The sequence below is a fragment of the Danio aesculapii genome, chromosome 21 (assembly GCF_903798145.1).
Source record: "Danio aesculapii chromosome 21, fDanAes4.1, whole genome shotgun sequence".
Lineage (NCBI taxonomy): Eukaryota > Metazoa > Chordata > Actinopteri > Cypriniformes > Danionidae > Danio > Danio aesculapii.
In genome coordinates this window covers 27,386,477-27,413,952 of record NC_079455.1, presented here as the reverse complement: position 1 = coordinate 27,413,952, position 27,476 = coordinate 27,386,477, and the positions used below count along the sequence as shown (strand labels likewise).

At 36.7% G+C, this 27,476-nt stretch overlaps 1 protein-coding gene and 1 long non-coding RNA gene across 5 annotated transcripts in view; one reads left to right on the top strand and one right to left on the bottom strand.

The window, feature by feature from the left end:
* Positions 1-22,276, top strand: part of LOC130215257 (retinoic acid receptor RXR-alpha-A) — a 301,966-nt gene extending 279,690 nt beyond the window's left edge. For all 4 annotated transcript variants that reach the window (XM_056447175.1, XM_056447179.1, XM_056447176.1 and 1 more), the window contains 5 exons: positions 8,384-8,513; positions 11,293-11,425; positions 16,023-16,114; positions 18,390-18,495; positions 21,137-22,276. In XM_056447175.1, the coding sequence (XP_056303150.1) occupies positions 8,384-8,513; positions 11,293-11,425; positions 16,023-16,114; positions 18,390-18,495; positions 21,137-21,284 (609 nt within the window). In that variant the 3' untranslated portion in view covers positions 21,285-22,276. The remainder of the gene's footprint in view (positions 1-8,383; positions 8,514-11,292; positions 11,426-16,022; positions 16,115-18,389; positions 18,496-21,136) is intronic.
* LOC130215259 (uncharacterized) lies at positions 296-27,344 on the bottom strand. The gene is made up of 3 exons (XR_008835680.1): positions 27,271-27,344; positions 4,129-4,262; positions 296-607 (listed from the first exon to the last, which is right to left on the bottom strand). It is a non-coding gene; the product is annotated as an uncharacterized LOC130215259 (long non-coding RNA).
* Positions 27,345-27,476: the final 132 nt, after the last annotated feature.

Genomic DNA, 27,476 nt, shown 5'->3' with positions numbered 1-27,476 from the left:
CTCAATAGTGTTCTCATTCATTCATTTTTTCAGCTTAGTCCCTTTATTAATCAGTCCACTGCACCACCTACAATAATATTCTTATTTTATTTATTTATTCTTACTTAATCTGAACTTGTCTAAATCCTACGGTTATTTGTTGAACTAAATTGACTGTAGTGAATGAGTATATGTGTGAATGCAAGAGCATATGGGTGTTTCCCAGGCTGGAAGGTAGTTAGCGGTTCATTTCGCTGTGGCGACCCCTGATAAATAAGGGACTGAACCAAAGGAAAATGTTGTTAGAACACTTTTTTCGGAAACCTTTTTTAACCATACGAAACTTTAGTCTAACTCGTCCTGCTGGCTGCAGATGATACTTTAATACATGATATTAAAGCAAATAATGCGACAGTGCAGATCTTCACTGGCCGTCTGTCAGCGATATGGTCTCCTCCTGCTGTCCCGCAGCTCTCCTTCTGTCTGCACTCTTTTGGAAATCACTGCTCCGTGTGTTAATTCATCAGAGGAGTTTGGCCCGTGAGAGCAGCTCATGAATGGCCTGCCGCTGCTGCTTAATGGCTGGGGTTTGGCCAAGCTGAATGAAGTGTGTTTATCTCATGGTGACCTAGAACAGAAGTTAAACAGGCGTTAGTAACAGGCCTCCAGTTAGGCAGGGAAGCTGGAGAACATGCTCACGCTTGCTCCTTTTACACTCGTTTTGATGGCATTTTCCCTCTTAATTGTTTGGGGGTTTTGTTTCTCTTCTTTGGTTATAATTATTTATCATCACTTCTAATGTAAATTTATGCTTCACCCAAAAATGGGAATTTACTCACCATATATTCACCCTCGAGTATTTTGTGAAATGTTGCTAATAACAAAATTTGCTATAACTTTTTAAAGTTGAAAAATCTATCTATCTATCTATCTATCTATCTATCTATCTATCTATCTATCTATCCATCCATCCATCCATCCATCCATCCATCCATCCATCCATCCATCCATCCATCCATCCATCCATCCATCCATCCATCCATCCATCCATCCATCCATCCATCCATCCATCCATCCATCCATCCATCCATCCATCCATCCATCCATCCATCCATCCATCCATCCACAACTTATTTTTGTGTTAACTGAAGAAACACCTACTGTATCGCTTTAAACAACCTGAGTTTATTCATTGTGCACTGATTATGCTTAATAGTCTGATCAAGATTAAATAAACTGCTTTAAAAGTATATATTAGCCAAAAGTAATTGTTTTGCATAAGGCTGTGTACTTTCTAAGACATATGCGGTGATATTTAAACATTCTGACAAATACTGATAACTAGGGCTGCACAATATTTGAAATATAGTATTTTTTGTATTGAATAATTAAACACAATTAATTAAAGTTGTTAATCTTCATACTTTATTGTATTATAAATTAACTTTTTTATTAAATTACAGTTCAATTTTGCAATGTCACCACAAAATCAGGTGTGTTGAACTGTGGTCTCTAGTTAGTTATAATCCCAACATGAAATTGCAGATTCTATGATGTAAATATATTGCAAACGTGCACATTGCAATATTGATGGTGAAATGATATATCATGTAGCCTTACTAATAACAATTTTCAATAATTATTATATTGTTATAAGCAAAAAGGTCTTTTTTTTCTCAGCATAGTACCTGCTCCATCAGGGGTCACCACAGCTGAATGAACCGCCAGTTACCCTGTCACATGTTTTATGCAGCGAAAGCTCTTCTTGCTGTGAAGGGATAATGCTAACCACTGAGCCACCGCATCGGATAAAATTAGATGCATATTTGTCCAAATATTTTATTTTATTGAAATAAATTTGCTTAATACTTATTTGTAATATTATAAATACAAAAACAACATAAAAAATCTAAACCTAAAATCAAAAGCACAACAAAGTTACACACAATAATTACACTGAATTCTATAAAAAAATTTCAAATGATTATCCACGACTACGATAGCCACCCTGTGATGCTGAAACTGATTTGTTGTGCAACACTAGCCTAGTTTCAGTAACACACAGAGGTGCTTTTAAGACATGAATGTGTCACGTGAGTTTGCAGACGTCTCGTTTGTCATGCACCACTATAAATCCAGACAGCTTTTTTCCTCTCTGTTGTCACGCAACAATAATATAGTTTAAGCAGACAATGAAAAATTTAAATGTCTCTCATCTCTCCTCCTCGAGTGATAAAAATTTCATAGCGCGATATGCAAGCATGGCGTTTCTGCCAGCCCAGGATCCGCTGTGAATAATGCAGGCCCAATGCTTTCCATTCAGCAGGAACAAAAACAGCCGTTGTTTTGTGATGGTCATGAAGAGAGTTTTATCAAAGCGTCTCCTCGAATATTATAAAGTCGTCATCATTTGTGGCCCCCGGCAAGCATTCGCCCCGCGCCGACCGAACACAAGCAAATCATATGGCTAGCTGCGTTCACACTAAACTAATCATTCATGGACATTTTTTTCAGATCTGCTCCATCAATTGCTTATTTTATGCCACTTGGAGACATTTCAATCTAGATCATTCTTTAAGGGGTAACTCTCGGTTTTCATGTTGCAATTTAAAGCTTGGCATAACTTGAATATACTTTTATGCTTTTTTTGTCATTTTGGTTTTTCAGTTTAGTTTTCAATATAGTTCGATTATAAATTATATTTGTTTGAGGAATTAAAATAATTTAAAAAATACATTTTGAATTTCCATTAAAATAATCATTGATATGTACACGGTTACATATTTGTACATTCTAATTGTATTTATTAATATTAGATTATATTTAGAAATGTATTTTAATGTCGGCAGCGGCGCAAATAGCGTAGTAGTTATGTCAGGCCCCTGTGTTTTTGTCATGTGACCTTTCCCATGTGCTCCTTTGTTCTGTTTCCCACCATTTCATTATGGCTACGTTCACACTGCCAGGCTTAGTGCTCAAATCAATTTTTTTTCTCAGATCTGAATTTTTTGCATGGCTGTTCACACTGCCCTTATAAATGTGGCCAATATCAGATTGGCAGTGTGAACAGATCATAGTCCTAAACTGACCTGCATGTGCAAAAGTATAGTTTCGGACAGCACAAAATGTCTAATTATGCACATGTGATACTGTATGAAGTAAGCACGTTGTCAGATCATGCTTATATGATTATTGCCATTTTCATAGACAACCGTGGTGTATTTTAAGAACTGTAAATGATTGTTCTGCTACTACTTGTGTGTATTTCGGCATTTGAAATCTAAAATAAGTCACCTGTGATTGAAAACACTGATCATTTGTGATTTATGACCATGGTGAGCGTTTGTTTGACCACCGGTGTAGTGAACTCATCAAGGGTTAATGAGCAGCCGCAGACTGAACTGTGAAGGCTTGTGAAGGAGTTGTTTTATCTCTGTTTGTTATTAAATTTTACTTCGTTATAAACAGCAGACACGTACAGAAACAGGGTTTAAGTGCTGGAGCACCTGCCCTTTTTTCTCTCGGAGAGAAAGTTCTCCCTCCTTTGCACACGGATCCCCTATTCGCAACATGCATGACGCTCTTCAGCTTCGCGATCAACCCATGCCCCAATCATGTGCCTTTCTACTGTGATACTGAGGAGTAGATGATGTTTGCAGCACAGAATGAGGACGCATGTCGCTCAAAGATTATGGAAAATTCACATGAAATCCGACATAACCATTCACACTGCAGTCGCATTGCAAAACATCTGATCTGTGTCTGATTTAAAACAGATCTGACCTGAAAAGATCAGATTCCATGCGGTTTGGGCTGTTCACACTGTCATCACCTGAGACACATGTGGGCAAAAAAATCAGATTCGGGCCACATTTGGCTGTAGTGTAAACGTAGCCTATGTTCATCAGTTTCACCTGTGTTCATCCCCTGTGTGTGATTCTAGCCATCATGTCCTGTGTATTTATAATCCTGTGTTGTTTAGTCATTGTCTGATATTCTACGTTATGCTTGTCTACACCTCTTGTCGTTCCTGAGTCTCCTTTGTTTCTTATGTCTTCCAAGTGAGTGTTTGTAAATAAATCTACGTGTTTGATAATTCCTGCGATCTTTTCTGCGAGAGCCCAAGCGTGATAGGTTAAGTGCACTGACATATAGCACCATAGTCCTCACGGCGACCCGAGTTCGATTCCTAGCTCGAGGTCCTTTGCCGACCCTTCTCCTCTTTCTTCTCCCAATACTTTCCTGTTTGTCCACTGTCCTTTCCAATTAAAGGTGAAAAATCCCTAAAAAAGGAAAAAAGAAAAGAAATGTGTTTAATTAATGGGAGAGACAAATAAATATTTACTTTTTAACTTTAACTTAAGGACCAAACCTTAAGTTATCCCTACTCATAACTCCTAAACTTCTTGCCATACATCAAACCCAGTTGCTACCCTGGTGAAATTTTCAAATATTTAGATATTTTTAAAAACCTACTTTTGTGAACAAGCCTAGGTATTTTGCCTGACCAGAACCAAAGTGGCATAATTAGATAATCTGGAGTATGAATAACAAAAAATAATATTAAAAAAAAAAAAAAATATATATATATATAGAGAGAGAGAGAGAGAGAGAGAGAGAGTTTGACTTATGTACTTAGTGAGAAATCTGAAAAGAAATCATCATTACAACATACAGCATTTTACTAGTGTATAAGCTGCTGTAGACTGCACAACATTTTGTAATAATGTGTACCTTTTGTAAAGATGCTTTGGAAAGAAAATTGTTTAGAAAACTTATATACATAAAATATATATTGTATTGAATTGAATTCACACTGTAAATCTACTGAAGCACAACTGTCTGGACTCTCTTTAGGTCAATAATTATAAAAATAAAAGTTCGGCTTTCCCCTTTGGATTGCTATAATATAATATATAATATTGTCATTTGGAAAATGGGGGTTGCCAAAATGCCTGTAATTGATAAATTATTGTGATTATCAAAAAATACACATAAATGTGATTGCACATAAGCCTGCAAAATATGGCAATTCACTGTACCTGGCTAAAATAATTATAATGAATGATTTTTTAATTGTACTTAATTTAATGTTAATTATACAAATTATTTGTTTTTATTATTGAACCCTGGTAGTTGCTGCTTGCAGCTATATTTTAATATTGTATTTTATGCATATTAATTAATTCACATTTTCTCATCTCTATGACTTTTTAAGATATTTTGAAGAATTGAAGAAATACTTTCGGGTGTATGTTTATTTTGATCAATCTGTTGTAGCCCTTTTTGGTTTCTTCCAAATAGAAACATTTGTTTCTGCACTTTTTAAGTATTTTTGGTCATTTTGGGTTGTTTTTGTAGATGAAATAAGGTCATTGTAAACAGAAAGAAGCTATTCATCATTCATGAGTGTTACCATGTTTAACGAGAACTCCGGGACTTGTATTCTGGCGAGGAGCGTCAGAGGTTTTCTACAGCACTTCGCTCTCCTTTATATTGTTGTTTTGTGAATTAATGATCTGTTTGTTTATGTATTTGTTAAAGAACATGGCAGAAAGTGTTGCACCGAGGAGGATCGTCTGCATATGCGATCCGCCGCAGAAATATTCATAAGCTGAGAGATGGCTAACAGTTTGCCATCTCCAGCTTCTGCCTTTGATCTGCTGCTGTTGTCAGTGCAGTTTTAAACAGACTCCTAAATACCGGAGAGGGGAAACGTTCAACACTTTCACAAGATTCTCCTGAGAGTTCCTGTGTCCCGATGTAAAAGTCACGGAAGAGAGTGCTGTTTTTCTGTCATCAGTCATTTCCCCAAGTGTGGAGTTGTTTCTGGCTTGTAATAAGAAAAAAGAAAAAAAATTCAAAGGGGGGGCTAATAATTCTGACTTCAACTGTGTGTGTATATATATATATAATTTTGATTTGTTTTAACTGTAAAATATTTTGCTCAGGGTTTACATTTTAAAGTCTAAAAGTCTGTTCATCTGTGTTTGTTGCAGTCTATTCATGCCTAAATATGTTTTACATATGTATTTTTTTAACATATGCATTATTATCTGTTCAGCAGTCTTATCAGTTTTACCATGTTATTACTGCATTTGCCACTTTTTTTAGTAGTAATGCCATATGTACACATACACTGTACACAGCACCTTATATCAATATATAATGCAAAACTTCTTGTGCGCATTTGTACACAGCACCTTATAACTTGTATATTTATAACAAATCTATAAATACAATTCATCATCCAGAGCTCTTTTTTCTAATTGCATATCTGTCAGATGCAACATTTGCCATCTTTTCTCATATTTTTTAATGCATTTTTTTTTCTGTGTTGTACTTGTGACTTTATGTATGCTGGAAGCTTCTGTAGCCAAAACAAATTCCTTGTGTATGTAAAGCAAACATGGCAATAAAACGATTCTGATTCTGATAAGTATAAATATATGATAAATATGAATTTATCATTGTTTCCTATTTTTTATTTGACAAAATTACACAAATTTTTAATTTGATTTACCAGTATTACATTGATTTTAATGTTATTCAATTCATTTTCATTTATAGCATAAGATGTATAGCCCAAAGCAGACACTTTTATCCAAAGCGCTTTACAGCATATTGTAGAAAATAAGTGTATTAGACATAAGGAAATAGCTAAACATGTTTTACAAGTGTTTTGACACAGAAATATCTTTATTGATAGTTTTAAGTTTAGAAGTATTTTTGACATGTAATGATCCATACATACCCAAATCCAAAATGACAAAGATTTTTTTTAAATCACTTTTTTTAATATGTTTAAATCATTATAGAATTTTTATTATTTTTTTAGTTTGGGGGGAAAAGCATTTTAAAACATTTGCAAAATTGAGTTACTTTCTAAAAAAACAAGGTGACCTTTTGAATTTACTCATATTTCTCCAATGCATTACAAGTGTTATTTGAGTGAATGCGTTACTTAATGGACTGTTATAAGGGGCTGCTTCAGTGACTGTGGCTGAAATATTGACCATTTCCAAAGCTCTTGACTCATAATTTTGGTGTCATTATGTCAAACCTATTAATAAACTTCCTGCATTGCACCATCTAGCAGGCTGCCAAAGTGAGGTCAAGATTTTCCAGGAATGCACACCCCCCTCCCACCCATAATTTCGATAAATACGAATTAGATTGTTCTCCCCCTCTGTTTGTTTTCTTAAAAACTATTTGTCCTTTCACCCATTGCATGAACTGTTGATGTTTTCTAATAATTCTCCTTTTTGACACTCAAGTTGAAAAACGGTACTCAGTGTCTATTTGTCCTCGTCCTTTCATAAACCCCGCTCCTGCTGCTTCCATGAGTTCATTCTCCCTCTCTCTCCTGAACTCCACAGACTCGCTCTTTCATCTAATAAAACAAAGCTGCATATCTGTCCATCCCCTGGCGTCACGCGACGTGAAGCTGGAGTCATCCAGGCCATTTATCAGTTTTCTTTCATTTGTCCTGTCTCTTTGATGGAGTCGGAGCGTTACGCATTGAGACATGCTAATAGACTCAATTCTCCAGGAGCTGTTTAAAGCACACTCTACCCCACATGTGACGTTCAACACAAAAGCATTTCCAAGAACAATGCATGCGTGTTTTGAACACAACACATTGTCAGACAGTTAATTACACGTCCTTCTCTGGCTCCTTTAAATGTTTAGCGCTATTCTGTAAATGTTTGGGAATGAGCAAATATGTCAAAGTGAAATTCATTCTAGGGAGCTTCCTGCAGGAAACGCCTGCTTGGAAAAGAGTCATTTTTTAGCACCAGATCTCTGCAGGTATTTCCTCGACAGGCCGGGGCAAAAACACTGTTTGTTTTGCCTTCCTGTTCGCTTTTGTGTGGGGCTAATCAAACCTCAAGTGTTCAAGATGGTGATAAGGTTGCTCTCAGATGTCTTTCTCTGGGTTATAATTCAGCCAGCTATAAACTTGTCAACAGCTTAGTAAACTTTAACTAACCATGCCCTAGAAGTTGACCTGAACACAAAACTCACTGGAAACAAACACAGGCTATGTTCAAGCTGACTATAGGGTGCTTTTGCTCCTCGGGAGATCTTACCCACTTCCTAAAACTAGTAGCCAGATTTTGGTGTGTTCACATAGTAAGGACTGGGAATAGTTTTAGTTCTAGGAATGATATTTTAGGGGTCTAAATTAGTTAGGAATTTAGTTTTCATGAGGAGCCAACCTGATGATAAGGTCTTATAACTGAGTTTCTGTAACTGCCCGATGTGAATGTCACCAGTTATTATAGTGTGTACTTGGTGTGAACTGTGTCCTTGCATTTTTCAAAACAGCACTGTGTTCAAACTTGCTAGATGTTTGGACTGAGAGCATGTATAACAGCTGTGTTCTTGTTTTCTCCAACAGCCCAATGATCCAGTCACCAACATTTGTCAGGCCGCAGACAAGCAGCTCTTTACTCTGGTGGAGTGGGCGAAGAGGATTCCACACTTTTCTGAGCTCCCGCTTGACGACCAGGTCATTCTACTACGAGCAGGTGAGTTTAAGAGCACAACCAGACAGATGCACTCCTATAAGACAGATTGCTCAGCTAGAAACAGGACCAGTTCATTTATATGTAAAACTCAGAAGCAAGAGTGTTTATATTAAAGTAATGTGGCTGTTACTATTATTAGAGGCATCTCAAAACCTAAAAAATGCAAAGTTTCACATTAGGGCTGCACAATATATCGTTTCAGTATTGATATCGCAGCATGTGTGTCTGCAATAGTCACATTGCAGGATATGCATGGTTGAGTTGGGTTTATAGTTGATCAACAATTTAGAATACACAAGATTTGTGCAAAGTATAACTATAACTTCATCATTTGAATGTGTTTTAAAGGCATTTCAATAGCGTTTAAAGCATTCGTGCACAAAAAAGTAGAACATTTGTTACTTTAATGAAGAATAATTTTACTGAATTACTACAATGAATTCTATACAGTGGTATTTTACACTTCATTATTCAATTTCTGTACCTGAATACTGTTTAATTCTCCCATTTTTTTCCTTTTTCCGTTGCTCTATTGTAATTATTCTTGCTTGCAATTTGTTTATTATATTTATACACAATTCACACTCTTACAAAATCACCCTAATCAAGCTAAATTCAAGATTTTTTTTTTTTTTTACAAATAGAGCGATTCAAGCCATCTGGTGAAATTGTTTTCATATCTCAATATATATCGCAGAGAAACAAAATATCGCAATGTCAGACTTTTCCAATATCCTGCAGCTGTAATTCACATGTATATTTGAACTCTAAAATGCACAAATCTCCCCAAGTAATGTCACTCCCAAACAAATAAATAAATACAAGTAAATAAACATTGTCCTTACAAGGGCTTCTAGGTTTTAAAACCGCCTATGAACAAAATATAGTTATGCACTGCAATGTATATTCTGAGCCGAAAATTTAAAATGCTCGATGCACTTGGCATAAATCAAAACTGAAAATACTTTGTAATAATTATATGTTATTTTATTTAATAAAGTAATTGTAAATAACTTTCCATTTAAAAAAATCTTAAAATGTGCTAATTAAAAAATACAGTTGAATATAATAACCACATTTTATTGACTGTAACATTTTATTGACAGTGTACCAGCATATGGGTAGATGGATTGTTAAGCTATTTTGAACTGTGACTGTGACATGCTTGCCAGCTAGTTGACAGTGCATGTTCCACATTAAGTGTGAAAGCCATTTCAGACTGTGTAGTGATTAGCGCTGGAGAGAGAGTGAAACCAGCATACTGAACACTGTAGCATAGCATAGTGGTGTAGCATAGCCCCTTATTAGGCTCATTATTGTTAATTAACTAATTTTCCACTTTTGGACGAAAACAGAACAAAATCTTACCAAAATTATTTACTTTTAAAAAAAGACATGTTGAAAGTTCTGAGCTTCTGAACTTATGTATCTTTTTGCATTAATTCAAATTATTTGCTAATACAACCTTATTTGTTACTCAAATGGTTTGTTAATAAATACAACTGTGTCTTCCGACCACATCGCGATCGTTCTGCTTTTAACTGAATCTTTTCATTTTGGTAACATACAAAAAGCAACTCGCGTCCATCTGCCCCAAAAAAATATTGTAAATGAACATAACACGATGTCTGCAGAAGCTGTTTTTGGAGGAGACAGGCAGACATTATCACTGTGTTTGCCCTGGCTCAGTCCCGCTTGTCATCAAGGTACAGAGTTTGCGTGAACCGTACCCCAGACCACCTCTTTCAGGCAGACTCAGGTACAGTTCACAGGTGCGCACCAGAGTTCAGAAGACAACGTTCACACTAGCTAAACGTACCAAACTCTGAATGATCAACCGAACTCGGGTGCAAACAAAAAGTGCTAGTGTGAAAGCACCCTTAATCTTTACCTTGTGAATACAATTATCGACAGAACCCCAGATCACTTATTGGATATTTGAATGGTTTTGAGACATTGTTGAGGTGATTAACATGACTAGTATAGGCATGGGACAATAACCGTTTTAAGGTATACAGCGGTTTTGGAAAATTATTTAGCTTGACGTGTTTACTGCTCCAAAATACTTTAAATGTTTCTTAAAATAACATATATTGTGTTCAAAGGGGAAAAGATTTAGTTTTTTTTACCCAGACATTTTAAGAGAATATATTTTAGAGCAGTAATCACAATACCGTAAAACCACAATATTTTTTTCCAAGGTTATCATACTGTCAGAACCATATAAAGGCCCATGCCTAGACTGGTGTGGGAGGAGGCGGCGGACTTATAAATGTAAAATATGGTGTCCATGGTCAATATTATAGTTGCTGAAATGTGTGTTGTGTCCTCACTAGTTATGAAATGGCAGTAGAAAAGAACGTTTTGACACAATCGTTTATATTTACAACATCAGATTTATAAGTGAGTTTTTTAGAAGTTGACCAAGTTTGACTCCTATAGAAAGATGCTCTGTAGACCAGCATTTTACAAACAAACAGTTTTGCTTTTAATTTCCTGCGTGGCTCATTGCATTAGCAAGATGTTCTGATGTTCTCAGAAGAAGCTGAAGAGCATTTGGAGAGGGCCTTCTCGGCGAGCTCTCAGGTTGTCTATAAATAACCGCTTTAGTTCTGCTGTCTCACAGATGAAAGCATCTCAGTTTTTCCAAGCTCAACTCTGGGGAAATGAGGGGTAGTTGCTAGGCAGACTAGTTAAAGGAGCCCTGTCACTCACACGCTTGCTTAATTTCCCCTCACTGTGTGCAATGAGGTATGGTGATTTTGTCCATCTCTTTCAGGATGGAATGAGCTCCTCATTGCGTCATTTTCGCACCGATCCATAGCAGTGAAAGATGGAATACTGTTGGCCACAGGATTACATGTGCACCGAAACAGCGCCCACAGTGCCGGAGTAGGAGCCATATTTGACAGGTGTGAACATTTTTATTTATTTATTTTTTTTAATGAATTTTGGTACAATGAAAATTGGGGTACCAAACTATTTCAGTTTGACTGAAACTTTTAAGGGATACAAATATATAATGTTTAATAATTATATATAATATAACAGAATATATTCGTTTTATAATAATTATACTAATAATAATAATAATAATAATAATAATAATAATAAAATACTTATGTGTGTGTGTTTACTTTAGAAATATATAATATACAAATTTTGTGTTATTTATCGATGCGTCAGAGACAGGAAGGGGTCAATCAAGAGCATTTTTTTCTGCCACACATTTTTACCATGATTTACTGAATAAAAACTACTAAAATTAGTTAAAGTTAACCTAAATTAGAAGAATAATCATTTGAATAAAAAGTATTATGCTACAAAAAATACTAATAACATTGTGTATGATATGTTATTTATATTTTGCCAATATCTTTCATATAGATAGTACATAAACTCACCGGCCACTTTATTAGGTACTATTACTATTAGGTACTATTATTAGGCCACTCCTGTCATCAAGATCAGGAAACTGAGGCTACAATTTGCACAGGCTCACCAAAATTTGACAATAGAAGATTGGAAAAAACGTTGCCTGGTCTGATGAATCTCGATTTCTGCTGCAACATTCGGATGGTAGGGTGAGAGTTTGGCATCAACAACATGAAAGTATGGATCCATCCTATCTTGTATCAACAGTTCAGGCTAGTGGTGGTGGTGTAATGGTGTGGGGGATATTTTCTTGACACATTTTGGGCCCGTTAGTACCAATTGAGCATTGTGTTAACGCCACAGCCTACTTGAGTATTGGTTGCTTACCATGTCCATCCCTATATGACTACAGTATAGTCATCTTCTGATGGCTAATTGCAGCAGGATTACGCGCCATGTCATAATTTGCGAATCATCTCAGACTGGTTTTCTTGAATATGACAATAAGTTTACTATACTCAAACGGCCTTCACTGTCACCAGAACTCAATCCAATAAAGTAATGGGATGTGGTGTAACAGGAGATTTGCATCACGGATGTGCAGCCGACAAATCTGCAGCAACTGCGTGATGCTATCAAGTCAATATGGGCCAAAATCTCTAAGGAACATTTCCAGTACTATGTTGAATTATACATAGTAGTAATCCAGTACAAAGGATTAAGGCAATTCTGAAGGCAAAAATGAGTCCTACCCAGTACTAGAAAAGTGTACCTAATAAAGTGGCCAGTGAGTGTATTCATTTGTCATCAAGTATATTTTAATAATTTAAAGAACAATAAAGTGTTTTGTGATGGCTCTTTTCTTTGATATGTTTTAATTTCTACAGGTAAAGTACAAATAAAACAAAATAAGTTTGTTGTTTCATTTCTACATGTCTGTCTCATGTTGATGAAACTTCATTTAACCCTTTATTTGGCACTGTATTTTTACAAGTCAATTGAAATACAAATGTAGATGCTTAACTTGCATTTAAAATGCTTTCTATGTATACAAAATCACTTCTAAATGTAATTTGATGCAGACACAAAATTAGGATGGCTTGTCTTTGATCTGTACGATCCCTTACATACAAATATAAAAATTAATGAAATAGGTTTTTAAAAATCATAAATGTATAAAATGTGTTTTGATACACTTTCTTTCTATGTACAATATAATTTAGAGGCTTATACAATATGGAAGATTTTCATGGGCATTTCAAGGGTAGAAGAGGAACCTTGACATTTCTGCCAGCCCAACTCTGAGGCAAAGACAGGGAGGAGCGAGCGTTCTATCGATTTACATCAATATTCATTAAATATGCAGCCGTGCTAGAAACAGAGGTCATGCAGAAGTGGTCGGGTGTTCAGACAGAAAATGTTAAAGGAAATCCATTTGTGTGTCATTTATGATGGAATCAAAAAATATGGCTGATACAGCTAATGTCGCCAAAGGCTTCACAAGCTAGAACAATGTGCAATAAAGCTGCCAACATTTTAATTTTCTTTGTCCAGATCTTAGTCAGAATAAGGGTTGAAGAGAGCCTTGTTGGTTGTCAAGTGTTTTGAGGAAGACTTTAACAGAAAAGAATCATTTAAGAATAGCATGGGTTAGTAGCACAAGATGGCAGCCGTGAGCTTTCGAGACGCACGTGTGTGCGCATTTACTTCCGATTGTATAGAACTATGAAGGAAGAAGAGAAGATTTCTCATTTCTGTTACCAAAAATGAGCATGTTCAAAAACAACAAAGTAGTTTATTAGTGACAGGAAATAAACAGTCTCACTACATTGCTGCTTACCTCAGTGCACTTTTGCTTTCATTATTTCACTGTCTATGCTAAAGTTTGTGCTCAGTGGTTACTCAAAGTCAGTTGGAATCACTTCAGTGATACAAAAACTACTAGTGTGTAGTGTACATCCTAAAGATAATATTGTTTTGACACCTGATGGACTGAGAAAAGTCTTTTGCATGGAACAACTATACTCTTCCCACACCGAGAGTTTGGGATCATCGACACAGATGCTCCATTGATATCTCTGGAATATTATTTATTGTATTATTACTATATTACTATTATTTCTGATTGCAATCTGTGATATATTAAACATCATATGTATGTATGTTGTAAAGTGTGAGTGTATATTGAGAGCTTGTGCTCTTGACTTATGTCTGTTGAGAGAAGAGGGTTAAAAAAAACTCATATTTACAGATAGTGTTATGCAGAAGCAAAATAAAATCACCTTAGCATTACCATATTTGTGTGGAACTACTTTTTAATAATTAAAAAAAGAATAATTAGAACACAACGCAGAGAAACAACTTGCTACAAAAAAAGACATGTTCCCAACGGTATTTGAGTAACCACTGAGCAGGAACTTTAGCACCAACAGGGAAAAAATGAAAGCAAAAGTGCACTGAGGTATGCAGCAATGTTGTGAAGATGTTCTCTCCTGTCGCTGATAAACTACTTTGTATTTTATATTAAACATACTCATTTTTGGTAACGAAAATTTGGAAATCTTCACCTCTTCCTTCATGGTTCTATACAACCCGAAGTAAATGCGCACACACTTGCGTCTGGGAAGCTCATAGGTGCCATCTTGAGCAACTAGCCCATTGAAGTATTGTAAAAACTAAAGGCAATATAATGCATTTTTAATAAGGAAATGTTTTTAAAAATATAGAATAACTTAAAAAGCTTTTAAAAGTTTGAATGTAATGTAAAATGTTTATATAATATATTTTGTAGATTTTTAAAACATGCCGATATTAAAATAATTAAAATACGCTAAATTCTACTATATGTATGTTTTAAAAAAAATTTAAATAGTTATTCATTCATTCATTTTCTTTTCGGCTTAGTCCCTTTATTAATCCAGGGTCGCCACAGTGGAATGAACCGCCAACTTATCCAGCACATGTTTTATGCAGCAGATGTCTTTCCAGCCGCAACCCATCTCTGGGAAACATCCATGCACACTCATTCACACTCATACACTACGGACAATTAAACCTACCCAATTTATCTGTGCCGCATGTACTTGGACTGTGGGGGAAACCAGAGCACCCGGAGGAAACCCACGCAAACGCAGGGGGAGCATGCAAACTCCACACAGAAACGCCAACTGACCCAGCCGAGGCTCGAACCAGCGGCCTTCTTGCTGTGAGGTGACAGCACTACCTACTGCGCCACTGCGTCGCCTTAAAAATAGTTATAGTCTGTTATTGAAAATATGTTTTTTTATTCATGCTTAACATGGTGTGTTCAAAAAACTGACATCATCCTATGTATTTAGGTTTGCTCAAAACAAAAGAAATAATTTTGAAAATGCCAGGATTTTTTAATATATATATAAATTTAATGCTTATAGAATAAAAGAAACTGAATTAAAAAAATCAAATATTCTTTTTTTTGATGAACTCTCCAGAATAATTGCACAAAATAACCCAAGACAGAAATGCTGATTAAGAAAGTCACAACTGATTTTAAAAAACTGTATTAAGTTTAATTGGGGCATTACCTTCCCCAGCAGCAGTGCCACCTGATTCACTTAAACCTACAGCTTCATGGTTCAAGATCAAGTCTCCACTCCACTCTCACCGCCCGAAGGCTTCAGCGATTAGAATACGCAGAATGGAAGAATGAGCCTCAGTGTTAATGCCGCTTGCATTAAGATGCACTGCACTGATAATGTTTCTTTATCAGGTCTTCTATAAGTGACAGCCGCGCTACAAATGAAGTGGATGGTGGACTTAAACACTGAGCTGAAGTTCCACACCCCTCCTATTATTGTTCCAGCAGGCCAATTCAATTACAGTGCGTTAAGAGTGGGAACCATGTTGTGTGTGTGTATGTCGTCACCCGGTCATGCAAAGGCCAACACAGTCAGAGGCGATGTTACCCTCTAGATCAGAGGAAGTGATGCCAGTGGAGATGTTTTATTGATATTTGACAGTTGATGCACATCAAAGCCTGAATGGAGTAATATCTTGCCACTTTCCCAACAGCTGATTGTGTTAGGAGTGTGTTTCATTTATAAAGATCTATTGTGGCTTTTTTGTCTTTACCTCTGTGTTTTCTCTTATATGCAGAGTGCTGACGGAGTTGGTATCAAAGATGAGAGACATGCAGATGGATAAAACAGAGCTTGGGTGTCTTCGAGCCATTGTACTATTCAACCCAGGTAACACTTGTGTATTTTCATTTTTATAGAAGCTTTTTAATGCAAAAATAAAAAAGTAATTGTGGCTTTATGTCTTGCACTTCTGATTTTTCTTGTAAACCCTCAAGTCCATAGAGGGCAAAAATGTGTCTAAAAACATATGTATTGTATATATACACTCACCGGCCACTTTATTAGGTACACCTTACTAGTACCCGGTTGGACCCACTTTTGCCTTCAGAACTGCTTAATCATTCATGTCATAGATTCAACAAGTTACTGGAAATGTTCCTCAGAGATTTTGGTCCATATTGACATGGTAGCAACACACAGTTGCTGCAGATTTGTCGGCTGCACATCCATGATGCTAATCTCCCATTCCACCACATCTCAAAGGTGCTATTGGATTTAGTTCTGGTAACTGTGGAGGCCATTTTAGTACAGTGAACTCATTGTCATGTTCAAGAAACCAGTCTAAGATGATTTGCCCTTTATGACATGGCGCTTTATCCTGCTGGAATTAGCCATCAAAAGATGACTATACTGTGGTCATAAAGGGATGGACATGGTCAGCAACAATACTCAGGTATGCTGTGGCATTGACACAATGCTTAATTGATACTAATGGGTCCAAAGTGTGCCAGGAAAATATCCTCCACACCATTACTATGCATTCACACCGAAGGCAGTGAGAGCACAGGTTGCTCTGGCGAGTGGTTATTTGGTTACTGTTGCCTTTCTATCAGCTCAAACCAGTCTGGCTATTCTCCTCTGACCTTTGCATCAACAAGGAATTTGCACCCACAGAACTGCTGCTCACTGGACTTTTTCTCTTTTTCTGGCCATTCTCTCTAAACTCTGGAGATGGTTGTGTGTGAAAATCCCAGTAGATCAGCAGTTCCTGAAATACTCAGACCAGCCTATCGGGCACCAACAACCATGTCACGTTCAAAGTCACTTAAATCACCTTTCTTCCTCATTCTGATGCTCTGTTTGAACTGCAGCACATCATCTTGACCATGTCTACATGCCTAAATGCATTGAGTTGCTGCCATGAGATTGGCTGATTAGAAATTTGTGTTAACGTGCAGTTGGACAGGTGTAACTAATAAAGTGGCCGGTGAGTGAGTGTGTGCATGTGTGTGTGTTTTTGTTTTTATTTTACTGATATAGATTTTATCATCATCAGTCCTGGTGATAACTTCTAACTTTTTATTTTTATTTTATTTAACATATTTTAACCCTTTAAAACACAGTATAGCATGTTAACATAATGCCACTGTTGTTGTATATATGCAGTTTTTAATATGCTATTATTTTCTGTTCACAAAAATGTACGCTGCCTTTTTAAAATTATTAATCTTATTCAATGATTATAAAAATATATTTTGATGCTTTATTAGTTTTTGTGCAGGAACAATTAAAAAACACTACCATACACATACTTATAAATTCTCAGGGTGCTCTAACAAAACACACATAGTCGTCCATACAATACATATACATATTTATAATTACATCATTTTATAATATACTTATAATTACACTAAAGCAGAGAACTGAGCTCTACAGCCCAAACTTAAAAACAAACATGGCAAAAATTTGATTTTTCTCTTACTTCAAACTGCATATTTCTCTGATGTTGTGTTTGTCTTGTGTGAGAAGTCAATTCACTGAGATATATGTGAGAATAGGCAAAAACATTATCACAACTTCCATAACATGCCTAAAGAAGTGAACATAACATAACTTAATGTTGTTGAAATTAGTTTCGTAAGCAAGGAACAGCGTCCAAACAGTGTCCAAGTCTGCAATGATTTTTGATCCCATTTCCTCTCTCTCCACTTAACAATTCCCACTCACAATCTCTTTCCAATGTTTTAGGTTTTTCTGAACACTGGCCTTTGTACCCCAGAGTAAATGTAACCCCAATCACTGGCACAAAGCGTGTCCCATTCATTAATGAGGAAGAGTCCAGCTCTTTCTCAGAGGACAGACCTCTCTTCTGTTCCCTTCACATTACAGACAGTGGGGGGGAGGCTACTCTCATTTTCCCCAATTAGAGGCTCTCAGAAGCCTGTAAACTTAGCAGATTGAGATGAGAGAGGATTAGTGTTGAGAATCAAGAACCGTTGCTTATTTAAAACAGCTCACTTTTTTTTTTTGAACATTGCTAGGGTTTTATTAACAGTTCTTGTTCTGTTGGGACTTTGTATGCCCTGAGGATGTGCTGGAGCAGGATGGAACAGTTCCTACTCTAAAACTTAATTCTGTTATGCATCTTCTACTGTTTCAGACTCCAAAGGCCTGTCAAACCCTGGTGAAGTGGAAGCACTGAGAGAGAAGGTCTACGCCTCTCTGGAAGCTTACTGCAAACATAAGTACCCTGAACAACCTGGAAGGTACAGGAACCACTCCGTGTTTTTACACCACTGCAGTAATGACCTGATTGCAAAATGACAGCACATTTTTGTACTTTCACGAGTCGCTGATAACAATTTTCTTACACTGTTTTAGTTATTTTTTAGTTCTTTTTTTTTGTCAGCGAATGTCAGTATATGCGAGTTCATTCACGGTCCACTTAATTAGATACACCTTGACAACGCTTTACATTTTTTAACAAACTGCCTTAGGACTTTTCAGCATATGCTCAGCAAGATGCTGGTAAGATTACATACAGATTTGTTTCTTTGACATGTTAAAAATGTAATTGCTGCAGATTTGTCAGAAGCACATATCCACATGATGCAAATATCCAGTTTCATCACATTCCAAAGGTCTCCTATTGGATTGAAATCTACAGTAGTGGCTGCAGAGGCTATTTAAGTTAGTGAACTGTCATGTTAAGGAAATCAGCTTGAGAAGGTTTAAGCTTTGTGACATGATGTGTTATTCTGCTGGGAGCAGCCATCATACTGTTAGAGGGACACACTGTGGTCATAAAGGGATTGATGTGGTAAGCAACAATACTTAACAATGGTCAGCTGGTATTAAGGAGGCCAAGAAAAATTGCTAAATATTTCTGGATATGCCAAAAAATATTCCTCACACATTTAAATGACTAGCAGTCTGAACCATGGTTTCCACCACAGTTCAAAGACATGCGTATAGGTGAATTGGATAAGCTAAATAGGCAGAAGTGTATGAATGTGTGTGGATGTGCGATTGTATAGGTGTTTCCCAACACTGGGTTGCAGCTGAAAGGTTATCCGCTGTGTAAAACATATGCCGGATTAGTTGACTGTTCATTCTGCTGTGGCTCCCCCTGATGAATAAGGGACTAAACCGAAGGAAAATGAATGAATGAGTTTGTTTTCCCTGCCACTCAGTGCTCACTAGGTATTTTCCAGATATTTTTTTCCACAAAAATCTTAGTAGATCATCAGCTTCTAAAATACTCAGCCAAGCGAAATCCAAAGGCTGTATCCGAAATCGCCCCATATACACTTAAATATTATTTAACCACTAATTGTGGGAGCAGACATTTCTTGTGGTTTCTGAAACCATAGTGGAAGTTCTGAAGTGCTCTCAGTCAATCCCACAATTCAACATAATGAGTGTAAACTGAACATCTAGAAAATACCCATAATGCACAGTAAGTTCACACGATGAATGAATTTCAGTTTCTGACCAAAAGATGGCAGAATCCTATGTGATTTTCTAATTAAAGTATTATTAAACCGTTAAATTAACATTTGTATACATGACAGAAATTAAAGTACTTGGTTTGATTACTAATATACAACTTACAAAGTGTTACATAATTATCACAGGGTCTGGTCAAGATGTAATAATCTAATCCATCTGAGAGATTCATCACCAAGCAAAGCACAAACAAAACTTAGGGCTCCAAACCACTCACTCAGTTTCATTCACTTTTTCAAGTGGACTGTATTAATGTATAAGGAATAGTGAATGAGGGTATAGGGGGCTATTTTGGATGCAGCCAGTGTTGCCAGATTGGACGGTTTTCAGCACAATTGGGTGGTTTTGAATTTGATTTTGCAGGTAAAAAAATGGTATTGGCAAGGTCGGCCGGTTTTGAAATGTAAATTTTATATGCAGCTTATCTAATAAAACTTAACTGTGTGCTCCTGCTTCATTTATTTAGTAGTGACCACTGCATAGTGCAAAACGTGTGGGCCTATCCACAAGAGGATGTAAAGGAATGTTGTAGGATCAAAATCTGACTCCCCAGACAAATCTGACTCGTACTGACTCCCCTTCGCGTGCATGCACATCACACAGCGCCTGCAGTTAAACTCACACTGGTTTAATATGACACTTTTATAGATTTTTTTTTTCCCACAATCCCGCAAAACAAACATAGAAGCATTGCCTGATTGACAAGCAGCACCTAATTATGTTCAAAAGAATTTAAATCGCCAAATGGGGCGAGTTTATACCCCATTTTGAAAGTAAAACATACTCTAATAGGTAGTGTAATCTACACAACAATAAGTGCAGTGTGTGGGTGAGAGGGGGATTTGGAAGTGATCCAGTTATGTTATGGTTCTGTCACTGCTGGTGTTGGTGTATGGTTAAAAGTTATTACAGTTAAAGTAACTAGGTTAATTTCGACTTAAATCAACCAAAATTAATTAAATATTATTCGAATATTTTGGCCATTTTTTTGGCTGGAAAAAGTCTGCTATATCTGGCAACACTAGATACAGCTAAAGTCTCTTAAAACCCATTTCTTCCCCATTCTGATGGTTGGTTTGAACTTCAGCAGATCATCTTTATCACACTGTATCTACTATACATGACTAACTGCATTGAGCTGATGTCACTGCTTGATTGATGCAATGTATATATTTGCACTAACATGGAGTTAAACATGTACCTAATAAAGTGGCCGGTAATTATATTTGAGATAAGATCAAAAAGAGGTTTACTTTTTTAAAAAAGAAGAAAAGAAAACTAAAACTCATAGCTTCACACGTCTCCGGTCATGCCTGACTTCAAAGGTTGTCAGAGAGCCATATCAAGAGCGATGGGTTTAGCTGTAGATGTGACTTGATTTTGTGATGTTGTGTGCAGGTTTGCGAAGCTGTTGCTGCGGCTCCCTGCACTGCGCTCGATCGGACTCAAGTGTTTGGAGCATCTGTTCTTCTTCAAGCTCATAGGCGACACACCCATCGACACCTTCCTCATGGAGATGCTAGAAGCTCCACACCAAATGACATAATGACACAACGACCTCCTGTCTCCGGGACGGGGAAAGAAGGGTCGGCCACCACAAAGATCCTTTCTGACACCATTTGCCAGAGCAGAGAGACGTTCAGAACTGCCACTCAACTCAGCATTTCCAATTCAGTCATGGCGTCCATGGGTCTGTTTATACTTTGTATAAAGATATAAATATATATAAAATATATATATATATATAAAACACATTAAAAAAGAGAGACAACAGACTTCACGCGCCCAGACAACAGTGAACAACACGGGTGTACCAAACTATCCTGCAATGGGTATATATTTTGAAAAAAAAAAAGATTTGTTGGAGGTCCAGTAATTGCAGGAATGTGTTGTACGTTGGGATATAATGGGTCTTGTGGGAGGGATCCAGAGCTGTAATCGGCCTCATGTGGCTGACGGATGGGCCGACTTTACTAGTCTTGCATTCAGGATTAAGGCTGGGCTGGCATGTCTGAGCGCATAAAGACTTATTTGGGAGATGATAATGCGGGTAATGATTCGGGGTTCTAACACAAACATTGTGTTTTCAGCCCTTGATGGGACTTTTTGCGATTACAATCCTGCTGCAATTACCATTTCTCCCCCTCCACCTCAAGTGAGCTGTTCCTGATAGAATGTTCCTGTAATTACGAACAACCATGCTGATTCTCCCAACTCACCATCATCATCAGCGGTGGCTTGGAGACACAATATGGACGTAACTTCAGGATTAGGACACAGGACGTCTGAGGTCGCTGTCGGAGGTTTGGATTATGATCATTTACACTTTTTCATCAGCTTTTACAAATCCAATCTGCCTGTTCTTAATGAGCCCATGATGCTGAAACGTGAACTAAGGAGTCTTCTAGTGGACATCCAGCCATCTGTATACCACCCGCATTTGTTCCATTGTGCGACTCGTCTGTATACCAATTCACCTCAAGTGGTTTTCCAAGCGAGCGCGACACTTGTACAGTTTATTACAACCAATTCAGTATTGGTATCCTTATTTTTTGAATGATTTTTTTTCCAAACGTGTGCCGTTACCTCTCTTTCAGTCACTTTTGCTATTAAATGTATCCCCGTTCACTCCTGTTCGCACAAGCCGTGTCATGCAGTCAAGTCTCGCAAGTGTGCATTATCATTAGGATGTTTTCTAAGCACTTAACCTCATGTTTCAAGTCCCACTGTTGTGTTATATGAGAGATTTTGGGCCTTTTTTTTAAAGCTGTCATCGTTTTCGAGTGTGTAATTTGCCATCTTCAGCAGTTTTCTCTCTCTGTTTGCTGCTGCTGCTGCTGAACTATGCATTTAGCATTTTTTCCCAAAGACTGGTCCATAGTGAGGTTGATTTTAATTTTTTTTTTTTGTTTAACCTCTGGCAGTAAAATATAAAGACCGCATTTGATCAAGTTTAGACCACAGGACCAAGATTGAGGCTTCCAGCAGCCGTTAGAGAGATATTAGGAGAGTGGAGCAGTACTGAGGCAGTGGGAGAGCTGAGACTTCCACCTAGTGGTGGAGATGCAGCACTGCAACATTACTTGAATTTTGTACAAGTATTTAATCGGATGAAAAAATGGCACTTTACGTGAAATATTATGAATGTTGTTTTTGTTTGAGTGCAGTCTCACAAGGCTCTTTGGTCAGTAGTATGATTAAGATCATTGGAGATGGTTTATAGCTGCAACAGCTTCAGTCAATGCTGGTAATGATGATGCCTCTCTATGACTGCGTTGTGAAAATCAGCTTTTCGTCCTCTTACCCTCATGTTCTTTGCATGGCAATGAATTTTATTGGCTTCACCAGATGAATCCACTGGTGTTTTGAAGCCATATGCAGGTTCATGAGATCAAAATGAAAAGGAAAAAACTTTCTCCTGAAGCAAATGGAGCAGAAATGAAAACTAGGTAGAATTAATACATAAACAATGCTTTATAACATAAAGCTCTATTTTGTCTATATGTAAATGTGTGTATATTTCTAAATATGAAAGTATATAAATCCATTCTTTAAATGTTTCACACAATGTTAGTAAAGGATTTTTTTTTAATTGCCTAAACCAGGCCTAATTGCACTGTTACATTCTCAGATACTAGAAGTGTTTTAATTGCTGAAGCTTTTGTGTTCAGCCTTGAAAAAAATATTGAAAAAGCTAAATTTATAGATCGATACCAGCAGTTCAGAGCCCTAAGACAATACAGTACACCAGCTCCTCGACCGATCGATCGTTTGTTTTTCATTTACAAAACCTCAGTGTCTGCTTAGTGAATAGACCTAAAGAAACGTAACCACCTTTTCTCCCCTTTAAACTAGTGAAGATCAACTTTGACTCTGGCACAGGGTCATCACAGACACAGGACCTTTAAAAAATGTTTAGAAAATAATAGGAGAAATCTATTTTTGTACAAATGTAATTTTATCCCTTGCTTATATATCCTCCCTTCCTTCATCTTTCTGTGGGCTGTTGTAGACATTGTGTAACTGTTGGTTTGAAGTGGGAAAAGTTCAAATCAGAGCATTGGTAGTGGAGCTTCTAAAGGGGAGGATGTCAGCATCCACACCTGAACCCTGTCAAACTCCACTTTGCCGTCTCAAAGAGAAGGATTGTCCTTTAATCATATTTTGTTTTATTTTTAAGGAAATGGAAAAAAAAAAGAAGTCATCTGTTCTACTTTGTGGGTTGTTCTTTGATGTTTTGTCTTTCAATCAAATTAAACGTCTAATTCAAAATATGATATGTGTTGTGTCTTCATTTAACTACTTGGAACAACATTTACAGTTTTGCAAAAAATAAAAACAGCAAATGTAATTGATGTAGACAAATGAATTAAAGTTAATATATTGCAGTGCTGAGATATTAAAACTATAGCCCAATTCAATTCTAAGGCTGTTGAGAGTATGTGTTGTGGAGTATTGTCGTCTATGCAAGTTTTAGGAACAGCAATAATAACTTGACTTCTAGTGGATCATTTGGTATCAGAAGTGGCTTATATAAAAAGGCAAAGGCCTCTAGGTTACGCTTATTTGACCAAAATAAAATATGATCATGTCTTGATTTTTAATTATTTAATTAGGACAGTAAGGTCTGACTTTGCTCAGACAAAAGTCTTGTCACTTAACACAAATAGCATACAGTATAGAATATAGTCCTGGTGCGGTAAAAAAAAGAATTAATATTGTGTACGACTCCCATAAGCTTGGAGGACTGCATCCATACATCTCTGCAATGACTCAAATAACTTATTAATAAAGTCATCTGAAATGGCAGGGAAAGCATTCTTGCAGGACTCCCAGAAATCATCAAGATTTGTTGGATTCATTTTCAATGCCTCCTCCATCTTACCCCAGACATGCTCAATAATGTTCTTGTTTGGTGACTGGGCTGTCCTATCCTAGAGAACCTTGAACTTCTTTACTTTCAGGAACTTTGATGTTGCGGCTGAAGTATAAGGAGCACTATCCTGCTGAAGAATTTGCCCTCTCCTATGGTTTGTCATGACAGGGGTTGCCATCCACTCTGCAGATCTCCCACATGCCCCATATTGAATGTAACCCCAAATTATAATTTTTCCTTTACCAAACTTGACTGATTTCAATGAGAATCTTGGGTCCATGTGGGTTCCAATTGGTCTTCTGCAGTATTTGTAATGATTGGGATGCAGTTCAACAGATGATTCATCAGAAAAATCGATCTCCTGCCACTTTTCCAAATGATCAACTAGAAGTCAAGTTATTATTTGTTGCTCTTACAACTGGGATCAACAACAAGACTTTTGTCAAGTAGTGTACATGTTTGAAATGTGAATTGACCTGAATGTGTTTTATGACAAAAATTATTTGAGTGATTTGGCTCATTTGTTACAATATTAGAATTGAAATTTTGTGCTTTTAGCATCATTTTTATAAGATGATGTATTGTGAATTAGCATTGTCATTGGCATAATGACAGATTTTCCCATTTGTCTGAGATGCAGGTTACTGTGCATATAATATAATATTGTGTAGTCCTGTAATGTGCAGTTATGGGGAAGCTGCTGTCATTATGGAAGATAATGAAATCACTTAAAATGTGTGCGCACTTTTTACTCTTTCGAATGTCATACCACAGGAGCTCTGTGTATATTAGCAATAGATGTTATAATAAATACTATTTTCTTTTTCTCAAATCATATCAGTGCTACGGCAGAGCACCTGAAATGTAATACCTAAAAGATTGGTGATTTTACTAGTTTTTGCCAGAAAATTATGTAATTTTTTAAACGGTATTCAAATAATTTGCAATAAGCAGTAGATTCACTTTTACCAATAAAGTATTGTGTTTATGTAGGCAAATATCAGCTCCAGAATGTTCTGTTGTTCTGAAGATAAAAATGTAAGCAAATAAATATTAAGCTAAGAATATACACATTCAACTAACTACAAATAACTAGGGCCATGTCAATATGAAACTTCTGTTCAATTCAAATCAGATCCACATTGTCATAATAAATCTTGATCCTATAATAATTTGTCCAGGTAAAAAACTGAACAGCTGTGGTTTCTAAACCTTGTTTATTCTTTGAGTTGCATGTGTTTTATCCTCCTTGTTTTCTTTCCTACATGACCTTGGGTTTGGAGAGGTGTACTAAAAGCATGATTATTATTATATTATGCATATTACTTCATGGGGCGCCTGCATCTGCATTACTGTAAATATTCAATTTTTTTATTAATTCCTGCACACGTTTGTATACGTTTTGCAATGTTAATAAAGAAATGTCAGAGCTTAGCCTTAGCTTTTTAAATGTAAATGCCAGTTCTTTTCATTTACCATAGATATCCTATTTTAGCAATGGGATTTTATACATTTATTAGCCTCTATTTCTACTCATTTTGTCCATTTTATGCATATATTTTTGTATTTGCTTAACTTATTTTGGTTATACATTTTTTTTATGCGTAGAGGTCGATATAAGTACAGTCAGGTTTATTATTTTAGAGCATAGATGCCCAAAGGCCACGTGGGCCAAAGTTGGCCCGTTTGATTTGGTCCACCGTCTCATCTGAGAGGAGAGAATGATGGAGGGTTTTGGTGAATGACTTAAACAAAGAGATAATCATTTCTTATTTGACGTAATCTTTTTTGTTAGTTTTATTGCTGAGCTACACAAAGGCAAACTGAAATTAAATGTTTCAGTTAAAGGTTGTAAATGAATCTGATTTTTTAAACTAAACACTGTCACTCGACGGCAGGGGCTTAGCAACCGGGGGTGGGGGGGAAAACCAGCCTGGAAATGGTCAAAACCCCTCTAAAAGGCTGGTCAAACAGCTAAATCCAGCCAACCAGCCTAGGTTGGTTTAAGATGGATTTTTCAGCAGGGTTATAATTTTACATCACTTTTCTATATTTATGGATAAGTGACCGCCGACAAAGATGTGTTTGTGTGCATGAAAATGGATCCTCCCTCCCTGTAAAATTTGATCTAATCCGTGTCCTGAAACACACCCTCTCTCGCGCTTTCACTTCTCATTCTAACGGATGGAGTGATTCGTTTGTGAATAAATCTCTGTTATGAACGCCTCGTTCACTTAGCCGACAATAATAGGCTACAAGTTAACAAGGTCAACTACTTCGTAGAGCGAGTCAAAGGGGTAAGAAAAAGTTTGGGCACCTCTGTCTTGTACAGATCTATTGCGCTCTCTAGTGGAAAACAGACAAAAACACAATCAAACAGAGCTAAGAGAATCTACTGTGTTGGGTTAGTGTAGAGTCGGGGATGATTTAAACGGAAAGTTCATATGTATTTACACACTGAGAATCAGTGAGCAACAACAGTCAATGGGAAAAAAAGCCACTAAAAGATGGTGGAAACGTGCAGTACATGTTTTAACAGGCCATAATTCCAAATGTTTAGGAATAAATTTGTATTACATGAAAAAATCATCAGTCAAAAAACAAAAACTAACATACTTTGTACATTATAATGTAAATTCAGCCGTTTGACACTCACAGCCAATCAGATGAATCCACCCTTGATGACATCATGGAACCTCATCCTTCCATTTAGATTGCGTTCCATTTAAACCTGGGCTGGAAGAAGCAGAGCTGAAGGGGAAAAAGAGAGAAAAGTCGAGCTTTTACAGTTTAAGCTTTACAGCACCAGGGACAGATTTCTGCAGCATATTCTGAATTTCGATAAAAAGAAGCCATGACAGA